The 13,759-nt window shown below is 46.5% G+C and overlaps 1 protein-coding gene across 3 annotated transcripts in view; it reads right to left on the reverse strand.

Annotated features, from left to right (window-relative positions):
* Positions 1–37: 37 nt before the first annotated feature.
* Positions 38–13,759, reverse strand: part of CCR6 (C-C motif chemokine receptor 6) — a 20,562-nt gene continuing 6,840 nt past the window's right edge. For 2 of the 3 annotated variants that reach the window (XM_017508290.2, XM_037731267.1), the window contains 2 exons: positions 1,591–1,698; positions 38–1,494 (listed from right to left, as the gene is read on the reverse strand). In XM_017508290.2, the coding sequence (XP_017363779.1) occupies positions 370–1,494; positions 1,591–1,599 (1,134 nt within the window). In that variant the 5' untranslated portion in view covers positions 1,600–1,698 and the 3' untranslated portion in view covers positions 38–369. Of the gene's footprint in view, positions 1,495–1,590; positions 1,699–8,620; positions 12,606–13,759 lie in introns of those variants that run through there. The other variant, XM_017508293.2, reaches the window with a different exon arrangement.

Here is a 13,759-nt window from a genome sequence, read left to right on the forward strand (position 1 = left end):
CTGTGATTTGTGACTGCTTCATGACTATTTCTGAAAATTTTTACATTGGTCAACAATTCACTTTAATTCGGCATTTCCCAAAGGCTGTCTAGTGAAACACCAGGCCTATATATACTCCAGAGCTACAAAACATTCCTTGCAAAGTGTGCTGAAAAATGCTACCAGTCAGAAAACCACTACCACCCTGAAGTGACCACACAGCCCATGAGCACGTTCAGTCCTGCAGGAGAGACGCTTGCCTGATTTTGCTTAATTCCCACATTTTCCATGTGTGTTCGGCCACAGACTTTTTTTTTTTTTTTTGCATAATATCGATGAGTATGTTTCACAAATGCCTTAGGGAAACTCGGCTTTCTGTCACACAGCACGTCACATCGTGAAGGAGGACGCGTTTTCATTATCTGCAGTCTCGCTGGTCTGCCGGGAGATGAAGGTTTCTGAGTACCTGCTGGCACAGGAGAAGCCTGGGGACTTGTGCTTCCTTCTCACACACCACAGGTCCTTCATGATCTTCAGAAAGTAGTTTCTGAACTTCTGCCCAATGAAAGCATAGAGCACAGGGTTCAGGCAGCAGTGCAGGAAAGCCAGGACCTCTGTGATGGTTTTCGTATAGCCCATTAGCTTTTCATGCTGGCAGGATCGGTTCATTTTACCCAAATTTGCAGCCGTCACAAGCAGGACCATGTTATGAGGAATCTGACAAGCCAGAAACACAAGCACCACGGCTATGATCACACGGATGGCTTTGTGTCTTTTAGAATTCTGCGCTTGCACCAACGTTTTGACAATGAACATGTAACAAAATATCATGAACACCAAAGGGATAAAGAAACCGAAGAGTAGCTCAAGCCCCAACATCAGCAGCTTCCACCTGATGGGCTCCGAGACAGGCTGGTAGTTGGGCTCACAAACATCGCTGCCTTGGGTGTTGTATTTCTGGTTGAAGATGAAAGCTGAGCTGGAGATGATGACCGACACTCCCCACACAGCAAGGCAGATGACTTTGCTGCGCGGTAGTGTTCTGGATCGGAGCCGGAACGACTTAGTTGCCTGTACAATGGCCATGTACCGGTCCACGCTAATGCAAGTCAGGAGCAGCATCCCGCAGTTGAAGTTGACAGCATAGATGCCTTTCATCAACTTGCACATGGCATTGCTGAAAACCCACGCACCGGTGGCGTGATTCACTGCCCAGAATGGGAGAGTAAGAACAAAGAGAATGTCTGCAATGGCCATGTTCAAGAGATAGACGTCTGTCATAGACCTAGCCTTCTTATAAAAAGCAAAGGTGATCACCACCAGAATATTCCCCAGGAGGCCAAAGACACAGATCAAGGAGTAGGCAATTGGTACAAATAGCCTGGAGAAGTCCCTGACCTCCTGCAAGGAGCACACCAAGTTTTCAGGATCAGGTAAGTCATAATATGTAGTATTGACTGACATAAAAACACAATCTTCAGTGGAGTCGAAAGCATCGCTGACATTCACTAATTCCTGGAAAGGAGACAAAGATAGAATGAGCAGTGGTGCGATTTTCAAGCAGCCACAATGAACCCAAATCATACTCCTTGCCAAAAATTAAAATCTTACCTCGCACATTGTGGGCAGAAACAAAATGCAGGCTGGATATAGAAAAAGGAGTGTGCGGCTCAGCCCCTTCAGCTCACAGGCAGAGGGAGCAGAAAAGTGGAAGGAACTCTAGGGAGAGAAAGCAAAATGCACCACCGTTAAAACAAGTATTCTTGGAGAGCCAGACAGTTTAGTCAACAGCATTGCATCTCATGTGGACAGAGTGCACAGCACACTCTTTCACATAAAAATACTTATTTCGAGCAGGCATCAGCGGCCGCTTTCTGTAAAGGACCAGAGAGTAAATATTTTAGGCTTTGCAGGCCATATGGTCTCTGTCACTGCTCCTCAAATCTGCGTTTGTGTAGCTTGAAAGCATCTACAATTACATAACTGAACAGGCCTGACCGGGCTTGGTTGGCTAGAGGCTATAATTTGCCAATCTCTGATCTATAGTTTAAATAAAGTGCTCTCAGAAATCCACAAGTCGTGATCTGCACAAAAATCTTTATGCAAAATTTTAAAAATTTCAACAAGATTTTACTGAACAAAAATCTATACAAGTGTGAATGTGCATAGAAAATGTATAAGTCATAGTCCTGGGCTTTAAACAGTTCACAATAAATGCCAGTGATATTCACCCCTGTGGGCATGTGAGAATCTCCAGTAGAATTTGCAGTTTGACTATGAGTCTGATTCCCAAGGCACACTGAATGAGCTGCTCCGGCCCGGGCGGGTGCCAGAGAGGAATGCACCTGCTCCTCCACAGCTGCAGACCTTCCCAGTAGACATTCCAGGTTACAAGCACGAACCTGCTACGGCAAAGGCATCCTAATTGCCAGAAACCCAAGTGCCAGAGGAAAGGTGGAGGGTGGCACAGTTAGGAAAAGCTTCCTGGAGGAGGAGGCTCCGATCAGGGTCCTTGGAGAATGGCAAGGCTATGGGCCAGTGATTGACAGAGAAGGGCCATCCCCCTCAGGTGACCAGCTGGTCTCAGGCTGAAGAGCAGTCCTGAGTCCTGAGCCCTGTATATTTGTGAAACAGCTGAGCAGCTGACCTGGCCGATTCAACCGGACTGTCAGGAAACAACATGCATGGAGCATACACTGTGTTGGGAATAGCAACAGTGGCCGTGCATGGGTCCAGGCTGCAGAAGTTTAGCAGGAGACCAGGAAGGGCTAGAGTGGCTATGGAGGGCCTGAGGACAAAGGGCTTTGAAATTCATCGTTTGAAGCAAACTTAAAAAGAAAGAAAAACTCTTCGCTATTCTCAGGCTCACTCCTCCTTTCCAGAATTGTCCATCATCCTGTTTATTAACACCACCTGGGCACCCCCTAGTAAAAATCCATGGCCTGAAATGCTCTGGTGTTCATGTTGAGTGTGCTTCCCAGCCAATTGCCCATCTTCCTCCTCTTTTCCCTGCTCTGGCATCATGTGGGCCTGGCCATACCATGCAGGAGCAGCTGGGGAAGTGCAGCCCCAGGTGCACAGGCAGAGAAGGCAGAGCTCCCCTCCTCACCCCCCAGGTTGTGCCATAGCAGTCCTCACTTACAAGTCCACATAGATACTGACCTTTTGGACAGGAAGCCCATATAACACAAAGTTCACTCTGAATTATTTTCCAAACCTATTTCTTGCATAATTTTGATTCTCACTTCATTGCTTACTCCACCCTATTCCTTCCCTGATGCCTGGAGTCACAACTTAGAGTTCCATTCTTCACTGCCCCTCAGTCACTGCTTTGGACATAAAGCTGGTGGAAGGCATGGGGGTCACCTCTGCACTTCTGTAATCCCAGCAGGTATACCGTTGAGTGCTTTAGAGTACACAGAAGAAGAAAATATAGACCCTTGTGTTGCAAAAGCATGTGAAGAGGTGATCATATCAATCAGATGAAGCTCCCAGCCACGGTGGATTAACAAAGACCAAAGGTACCCTGCTGCACTAAACAACTAGAAAAACCTACAAAATGTAACAATGATTTTTAGACATTGGCACTAGGCATAGTCACAAGATTACAGCCCTGGCTTTCCAACCCAATAATAGATACAAGTGAGGAGGCAGCTGCTACAGGGGGCAGCACTTGTGGTCGACAGAATCCTGGCCCCAGGCCCTGGCACAGACACCAGACCTGTGCTTGTGTTACCTCACACGGCAAAAGGGACTGTGCGTATGTGATGAAGTTAAAGATCCAAGGCCTGGGGGTGGACAGAGATCATGCTGGATTATCTAGGTGGACCCAGTACAATCACGAGTCCCTAGATGTGAAGAGTCGTTCTCCACGGAGACGGGAGAAGAAAAGATTCAAAGAAGGGAGACTCAATGTGCTGTTGCTGGAGTTGCAGACAGAAGAGGGGGCCACAGGTCAAGCCACATGGTGGCCCTGAGAAGCTAAAAAGCCCTCCGCTGACAGCCAACATGAAAATGCGGACCTCAGTCCTACAACCACAAGTAACTAAACTCTGCCCACAAATGGATTGAGCGAGGACCAGATCTCCTTGTAAACATGCAAATGGTACTTACTAGTGGAAAGAAGGCTGGGACCCCTATCTAAAAATGTAGAATAGCTGGGCGTGGTGGCTCACACCTGTAATCCCAGAACTTTGGGAGGCTAAGGTGGGTGGATCACTTGAGGCCAGGAGTTTGAGAACAGCCCTGCCAACATGGGATGCATCTCTCTGCCCAGCGTTTTTGTTATTGAATCATTAATAAAGTTTGATGTTAGATGGATGTCTGCTTTGAAGATTCAACACCTTGCATTAACACAGTCTCTGTATTATTCTAATGCATACTTAAACTTAGGACCAGTCACTTCATGGGGAATTCAAGGATCCAGCATTTAAAAGTGAGTTCCAAGAGATGCGCTGGGTGGAAAGAAGGGAGGGAGACAGACGGGAGGGAAATGATTGCTCTGTGGCTAGTAAATTAAAACATTAATAAGATGCTAACTATCCCCTTCCCTAGTTAATTCCTATTAGAGCTCATTTAACAATTGCCCTTCAGAGCTCTGCTGGAATAATTCACTATTTCTCAAACCTTCTCACCCATGGAACAGTGTCAGTTCCTGTTCTTTGGAAATGCTGGGAAATTTTTGAGGCCAGGAGTTCCAGGCTGCAGTGTGCTATTATCATGTCTGCGAAAGGCCACAGCACTCCAGCCTGGGCAACATAGACCTCATCTCTTTAAAATAAGGAAGTTTATTCATATGATTATATGAATCATATCATCTGACTATGTAATCTATATAATCATATATGTCTGATTATATAAATCATATAATCCATAAGTTGACTGTATTAGTCTGTTCTCACACTGCTAGAAAGACATACCTGTGACTAAGTAATTTATACAAGAAAAAGGTTTAATTGACTCACAGTTCAGCCTGGCTGGGGAGACCTCAGAAAACTGACAATCATGTCAGAAAGGGAAGAAAACACATCCTTCTTCACATGATGGCAGGAAGGAGAAAAATGAGTGTCCAGCAAAGAGGGAAGCCCCCTACAAAACCATCAGATCTCATGAGAACTCACTATCCCAAGAACAGGATACGGCCCCCATGATTAAATTATCCCCACCTGGTCCCTCCCACGACACATGGGGATTATGGGAACTGCAATTCAAGTTGAGATTTGGATGGGACATAGCCAAACACTGTCACTGACCTAGAGGACTGTTCATTCATTCATCCAAAGACAGGTCTGAGCAATGCCCAGGGGCCAATCCCTTCTGTTCAGGGCAACAGCAGAGGGAGGACGAGAAGATGCCTGCATGCACCCACCACCTGACTGCAGCAGCTCACAGACGTCCAGGGCTGGCATCGCCTTACCCAGGGAGTGTGCCAAGGGGTGCCACCAAGGCAAACACAGGAGGAATCCCCAGCCAGTGTGCTGGTCCCCACACCAGCCTCTAACTTGAAGTGCCTTCATTCCCTTAGCAATTGCATAAAACAAAAGCTGTGCAGGTCTCACGTCTGATTGATTCTCTTCTTTCTGTGGACCTATGCTAAACTTAGAAATAAACTTTCATTAAGAGATATTTTAAGTGACTTTTTCTCCCCTTTATTAGAGGTATATTAAAGCTATACTTTAATGTGTATTTTGTATTCTAGGCTTATAATCATATAAGTAAACTACCTTTTTTTGGAGATGGGATCTTGCTATGTTGCCCAGAGGCCATTCACAGCACAATTATAGCACACTGCAGCCTTGAACTACTGGCCTCAAGGTATCCTACCAGCTCAGCCTCCAGAGTAGCTGGGACTGCAAGCCACCACCCTAGTCTTCTAAATAAAATGCAAATGTACTAGGATCTCATGAAGATTAAATATATGTGCACAGTAAGTGATAACAGCCTCTGAATTTCAATTTTAACATTTCAAAGATCTTTTTATCACACATTTTAAAAAGTGTTACTTTAAGAAAAACTTAATCGCAGAATAATATTTCTAGCATAGCATTTAAAATGTTAACTTCAATTTTTATTCCAATAAAGTAATATGGCTTCCTAGTACAATTTTTATAAGGTACAGTATGCAAGAGAGTATTTCAAAAAGTAATAGCAAATTGATTAATTCATTTAGAATTGAAAAGAACACCTAATTATACATTCTGCTAAAAAGCAGAACCAGTGGAATGAGGGAGAGCCGCCCCCACTGCAGAATTTAAGAAATGCCAGGCCGTGTTCAGTTCTGCAAACACACCACACTCATCTCCCTCAGGCCTTCTACGGGGCCTCTACCTTAGAGAAAACCATGTCTGGGGACTTTGAGGACATCAGGAGTCCTCTAATCACAGGCAAATGGCCCCAGGAGAGGCCGGTGGCCACAGCACACACTCTCGGGGAGACCCATACAGGCTGGCTCTGTGGTGGTGGCAGAGAGAGAAGGCCAGTAAGAGCTGCCGGGGCTCCCAAAGAGGAACAGGGGTCAAAGGGCCAAGCAACAGACCAACTGCCTGGCCGAGGACAGACTCTGCCCAAGAAAATTCAATATGGAAAAACAGTAATAGTTATCAAATTATCACTGGTAAAAACTGTGTTAACTTGTAATTTAAAAACATTTACTAACCAGCTTAACAATGTGTTAAAATTAAGTTGTCAGACACTTTTAAATTTGTACTTACTTTCCCAAATAGCACTGGCCCAGCAAAACAAGGAGCAAGAACTAAATAAGAGTATGTGTGTCTGTGTGCATATGTGTGTGTGTGTGTGTGTGTGTATTTGTATATGCATGTGTTCATGTGTGTAATCGGTGTGCATATGCCTGCATATATGAATGTGTGTCTATAGTGTATGTGTATATGCCCGTGTGTGCATGTGTGTAGGTGTGCATATGCAAGCATACATGTGCATGTATGTGTTTGCATGTGTGTGCATGGGTGTATATTGGTGCCTCTATGTATAAATATGTGTGTATTCATGCATGTGAGTGTATGTATAACTGTGTGTGTGTCTCTATAGATGTGTGTGTATGTATATATCATGCATATATGTATGTGTGTGTTTGTGTTGTGTATGTGCTTCTGCTGTAAATTATGTTCTAGTTACCTGCTGGGCATTAGAATCACTGGTTTACAGCTGTTATCCCTTTTAACCTCACAAACCATTTAAGGTAGAGACATCATACCCATTTGACAGATGGGGAAGCTGTAGCTCATCTAGACTGTGAGCCTTCCATTATTGTCTCTCACTCGCCGTTCTAATTCACTTTGCCACCAGCAGGTCTTAGTGAAATGCCATAGAATTATTTAGATCCTAAACAATCTATTTATTTTAAAATATCTTATCGATATCAGAGTTTCAAATACTGCAACATTAGGTGTTCAATACATGTATGTTCTCTAAGTTCATTTGAATCATGGGCACACCACATTTCATACCTTTTTAGATATGCATTAGTGGAGCTGAAACTCTAAGCTGGCTTCCTTCTGCTTTTGAATGAGGGTGGCTAAGGAGGAGGCCAGGAGGTTTGGGTTTTTTTTGTTTACCGCTGGTGATTTGTTTATTAGCTTCTGTGGGTGTTTTTTTTTTTTTTTTTTCCTTTTTTTTTTTTGGAAGTTTGCTTTTTTTTTTTCTTTTTTATTTGCAGTAATTACATCTTTAACCATTTCAAGAATAGCTTTAGTTATGGCCTTGCATTTTTGTCTTTTTTTAATAATGTCCTGCTGCTACATGGACTTTGGAGTTGGTCTCCAGCTGGAGCCAGGGGCGCGATCTCGGCTCACTGAAGTTCAAGCCTGAGTTCAAGCATCCTCCTGCCTCCACCTCCCGGATAGCTGGGATTACAGGCATACCACCACGCCCGGCTAATTTTTGTATTTTTAGTAGAGACAGAGTTTCACTATGTTGACCAGGCTGATTTCAAACTCCTAACCTCAGGTGATCTGCCCATCTTGGCCTCTCAAAGAACTAGGATTACAGGTGTGAGCCACCGCGCCTGGTCTGGCTTCTTTCAATATCATTGTGTATTTTTTTCTGGTCATAAGATACTGGCTTCGTAATCACAGTGGCATTGGCAGCCCTCATGGCAGCTTTGCAGCATTGCACTGGGTCTTGTGAAAATTTCCACCTTGTCAATTTCTTTTAAATAACCCCCCTCACTCGCAAGCTCCTTCCTGCTCAGTCTCAGGCTGCCTGCAATGCCCACTCAACAGCCTTCATTGCGTAAAAGACTTACGGCCTCCAAAATATTTCTTAGCCTAATTTTTTTGTTTTTCAAAATCTTTTCGTACATTTGTTCGAGAATCGCATTCCTCTCCAGACTGATGCCCTGAGGATATCTCCTGTATGAGAAACAAGCACACAGGCCATCACCCAAGCTCCAGTGCAGGGAATGAGTATGAAATCTCTTACTACACACTTAGAAGAAAAGTGAGCTTCCTAAAACCGTATGGTCAATGCTTTCAGGAAAGGAAGTCTGCGCTGTTAAGCATCAACACAGTCCACACGCCAGCAATTTGGAAGATTAATGAGAAAAACAGTCCCGTTCCCACCAGGCTAGGATGTCAAAGAAGTTAGATTTGAAAGGTAAGTTTCAGGGCATTGGCATGCTCACCACAGGCAGCGCTCTGATCCCCTCCCTTCAGCCGCTCCGGGCCCCAGTGTGACAACTCCAGGTCACCAAGGTGATGACCATCTGTCAATAAGAGGCAACTTCTAGTGGTTATTTAAAAAGAAAAGCTGTGAGCTACTAGAACTGGCCAAAAGCAAGTTCTGGATTGCCACTTCCTATTGAAAAGTAACGCCTATTTGGCCAAATGCAAATGGTTAACCATGTGTATCCTGTAGGGTATTGAGTAACCCTGAGATCCCTGGAATCAAATTCCAACCAATGGGAAAGTGATGAGAAAGCGGGAGGCGGTGTAGCTCTCCAGAGCAAGAGAGGCTTTGCGATGTTTTCAATTTGCAGTAATGAGTTTGTAGACAAACTTCCACACTCCTTTACCTGGTTCTCCCCTGGGAGCCAGGAGCCCCTGCAAGCCGACTGGGAAGATCTGGGGACGTTTGCAAGAGGCCATGTGAGATAATGGGCAGGGTTGGGAGCACTTTTGTGCAGAGTCAGTGAGTTCTGGCCCCACCCTGAAAGCTATACAGCCACAGAAGGACCACTGAGCCTCAGCAAGCCCCGGTTTCCTCTTTCAAAAGAAAGACCTTCACAGTTATAACCTCAGAGGGTTCTGAGAAATAGCCAGGCCCGTCCACAAAGCCGAGGAACAGTGCCTGGAGGAAAGGTGGTTCTCCATGCTTATCAGCTGTTATTACTGGATTCTCTGAGACCCTCAGAGGAGTCCCTTGATCAAAGGCGGGGCACCTAATCTTTATGTGGCACAGAGGCATCCTCTCTGGGTGATAATGGGGGTCACTGCCCAGTCATTAGACATATCAAGGAAAGCAGCTGATGACAAGTCACTCAGAAATTTATTGTTAGATGCAAGTGGTTAAAAAATAGAAAAGAACCCTAGAATCATAAAGCTGTTCACACCTGGGTTGCTGTGAACCACATCTCAGGAAATGACAAAAAATTTACAAACAGACTCATGACCAACATACAGCCAGCTGGATGGACTCACTTTCTCTGCCTCACAGAGAAAAGTGCGTCCTCCCCACCCCGACTGCCCAGAAGGCCACATTGCCACTTCCCAGCCCTGCCCTGTCCCGACCACACGTCGCCCGGGTCTCTGCTTCCTGCTGAGCCCTGAGCTCCGAGTTCCCAATCCTGAGTGAGTCCTGAGGACCTGGAGCGCACCCCTGGTCATCTCCCCGGGGAGCCAGCTGGACACAGCAGGGCCTATGTCCTGCTCAACCCCACTGGCCATTTTCCTAGGCTTCTCCCGGGTCCCCTCCAAAGAGCTTGCTGGCCCCGGTGGCTCCTCCTTACTGGATAAAAGAAGGGCCTTTTCCGTTTGAGGCATTTGCAGCCCTATGGTCATGGGGTCCTCCCTTTCCTGCCTGACAGCAATCCTTCCCAGCAAAGCCTCTCCTCACTAAGTCCTGGTTGTTTTCCTCTAACAGATCTCACCACTTCTTTCAGCCTGGGTCACCTGTCCCTTTTCCAGCTGAGCGGAGTCATGGGGTGCTGCTCCCCCAAAGTTCATCCCAACCCGAAACCTGCTGATTACTGGAAGGAGGGCAAAGCAAGGTGCTCCCCTCTGCTCTACCAACCCCTCCCCTGCTACCTCGGCTCCATCCCTCCACCTCACTTCCACTTCGCCCCTGATGCTTCTGCTTCCGGTAGAAAGATCCCCCATGGGGGCACACACACCTCCTGGTTTCTCAGGTGCCTCTAACACTGGCCCTTTTATAGATGATTAGCCCTTTAATGCCTGCCTGGAAAGAAAAGGGAAAAACAGACTGGATTTTGCCGGGGAACAAAAATGAACGTTAATTAAGCAGAAATGTAACGTATTGAACAAAACCACATCGTGCGGCCACGTGTTGAACAAAAACACCCCCTTCCTGACAGAACAAAGAGACTCGGCCACTGTGGGGGCCCCTTCAGTTAGACTCACAGAGGCAGGGATCTGGGGGTCTCCAAGAACGACCTCCTCCCTACGCCTCCCTCCGAGCCCCAGAGGGGAAGGCAGTGGATGGAGACTGGAACCCTGCTGCTGACCAGCTCCCAGCCTGAGACCTGAAACGGATGCCCCAAGTGGCACTGGCCTCTGCGATGCTTCTCATGTGCTTTGCCCCATATGTCTTCCCTATTTCCAAGTCAAATCCAAATTATATGTCACCCTGAGAAAGCCGAGACCCGTTTCATTTTTCCCTCTCTAAAAACGCCCCACATTAAAGATCCTCTTAGGTCTCACTCTCATCCAACCTTCCTCAAATTTGAAATCACACTGTTCATTTGCATGGACGCAGTGAGGTGCGCAAAGCGCGAGGAGTGTGGTTTACAGTCACATGTTTCACAAGAATAATTTTCCAGTCGGAAAATTCGACAGTAAACATCAAAAGTTCATTCTGAGCAAAAGCCAGGGAGAGTTTGGTAAATTCAGATAATAGTCATAAGGAGTTGCTTTAAAACTCACATCAAGGCATTTCTAGGAAAGCCATCTGCCTCTGGCTGTAACCCTGCAGAGGACACAGGTACAGCTCAGAATGGGTCCCGTGACCGTTTCCAGGTGCGGGGCCTCACCACTGGTGTGAAAAGGCATAGCCTAGAACTGCGGGATCCTAGACGCTTAGGAAGAAGGGGCATCCTCTGGCCACACAGATGCAGCAGGGAGTGCAAACTGGTTCCCCTGGAAGGGAAGAAGAGTTTAAAAGGAAACGGGCATACTTAGGAAATATGTGTTGGCTGTGTGAGTAGACACATTGTAAAATCTCAAGCAGCAATTATGTACAGAAACAGCCTTTTTGTCAAATGGACTTCCTTGCAGCTCACCTTGAGTGTTTCCTTAGGAGTTAACAAAGCATTGACTATATTTTCAACTTTGCTGATATGTCAAAAGGTGACTGACACCCAGGTGAATAATGTCCACGATGACTGTGGCTGCCAGCGCTATCAGCCCCGCCCTAGCCTTCCCTGTTCCCTGGGCCTCACTGACTTAGCAACCCCTGTGTCTAATACTTGTCAGCCACTGTGGGAGTCCACAGTGCCACAATTCGCACTATTTCTGTGGATGGAACTTGAGCCTTTCTGCAGCCAGGTGGTTTGCTGGTGCTGCCAAGGCAAGGCCTGCCAGACGAGCCTCACTGATCATGGTGACCTGGACCCTTCTTCTTGTGATTGCCTTTAATTCACAAACAGCCTCTGCACACTTGCAGGTCAGATCTGACTCCGTCTTCTTGAATCTGAATTGGCCTTTGTGATTTGCTTGACCAATGAAATATGGCGAAAGTCACCATCTGCTACTTCTGGTGCTGTGTCCTAAGGAGCCCTTCAGCTCTGCCTGGACCATCGTGATGCATGCAGGGATGCAGCCTTCATGCTGGGTTGAGAAGCCCAAGCTACGCAGGAGGCCACGGCACACACACTGGAGGCCATGGCGCATTGCCTTGTGGACGTTGGTCATCTGGCAGTCAGTCCTTTTTTTGAAATTATCAGCAAAGTTGAAAAGATAGTAAGTGATTTGTTTATGCAGCATGTGCGAACCTGTGGCTGCCTGCCCACCGTTACCACTGTAGACACTCATCAGTGACATTGGTCATCTGGGTGTCATCTTTTGAAATTATCGGCAAAGTTGAAGTGACAGTAAATGCTTTGTTAACCCTAAAGTAACACCCAATATAAACTTTGAGGAAGTCAGTGTGGTGGGCTGGTTGAGAATTCTTGCTGAGATACCAGGCAGATACAGTGCACCGCCTGCTGGCAGGCCAGTCGGGGAGCCCCTCAGCCCAATTGAGCCTTTGGATGACGTGGCTCCCAGCCACTCTCTGATGGTAACTGCAGCAGAGGCCCCAACTGAGAACCACTCAGCTGAGCCCAGTTGACCCCCAGAGCCATGAGAGATTGTAAACAAATCACTGCTAAATCACCGTGACTCAAGGAGGTGGCCAAGCAACAATAGAAAACCGGGGCAGCTTTCTACTTTCATCCTGCGCTCAATACTTCTGAAGTAATGAAGGTGTATTTTAAAAACAAAACAAACCAAAATAAAAGCCTCATTTGCTTATTTTTAAAAACCCTCCCCAGGAAAGCCTGGAGGCAGCGCAGGTGCTGGGAGTGCAGGGAAGAAGAAATCTACAACAGGGATTGCGGGCAGGCAGCTGCAGGCTGGCACGCGCTGCAACACCGTAGACGGTCCAGCCAGCAGTCCTTGGATCTGTGCCATGTGGTTTGGATCTGTATCTTTTCCTCCATAAAAAAGTAAAAAACAAAAAAGGCCATTCCCCGGTAAGGACAAAAATGCATTTTATAGGGGAAATTACAAGCTATGTTGACACCTCGAATTTTGGAGTTTACAAAGATGTCAAATGGTGCATCCTTCAATGCTCCCTGCATATGCTATACATCTGGGCCTAGGGTGTCACTCTGTGTCATTCTACACCATAAAGAAGCTGGCCTGAAAAGTACTCTCCCATGTAGCCAGAACACCAGTTATAAATTATTTTTTCAGATACAAATCATTTTTTCGATGGTTACTGTGTACAGCCCGCAAGGTACAGAAATGGTTAAAAGTGTGCCATTTCCTTCCCACCTTTCAAGAACTCAGAGTTGGAAAGTTGAGGCCTAAATACATGACAATACAAGCAACAGAAGTGCAGAGAGCCTGCGGGCGATGGATGCGCCCAGTTCACAGGAGGGAGTGCTCAGGAGCCCCTCCAGCTGCAGGCTCCTGCACCTCAGGCGTCTTCGTGAAGGGCCTGTGGAAAACTGACCTGTGCATTTAAGCACCATTGTTCTCACTGCTCCTTGAGACAAAACGTCTGTATGAACTTCCCAGTGAAAGCTTAACTAAGGGTTTAAGAAGAACACATGGAAGAAACAGAGACCACACAGGTGGAAAACGTTTAAGGAGTGACAGGGAGACTGAGAAAAGAGAACAGAGTTATGGTGAGCAGCAAACCCAGGTGAAAGCTGATCTCATTAACTGTGAAAAGACGTGGACAACAACGTTCATTTCCCTCAATCCAGAGCCCTCCAACACTCTTGTGACCTAACATGGCAGCAGTGGTGCGCAGAGATGCGGGGACTGTGCGGGGGAGGTGGGGACTGTGGGAGGAGGGATGGGACTGTGAGAGGAGGGAT

This window comes from Cebus imitator, unplaced genomic scaffold (assembly GCF_001604975.1).
Source record: "Cebus imitator isolate Cc_AM_T3 unplaced genomic scaffold, Cebus_imitator-1.0 Scaffold389, whole genome shotgun sequence".
In the NCBI taxonomy this organism is placed as follows: Eukaryota; Metazoa; Chordata; class Mammalia; order Primates; family Cebidae; genus Cebus; species Cebus imitator.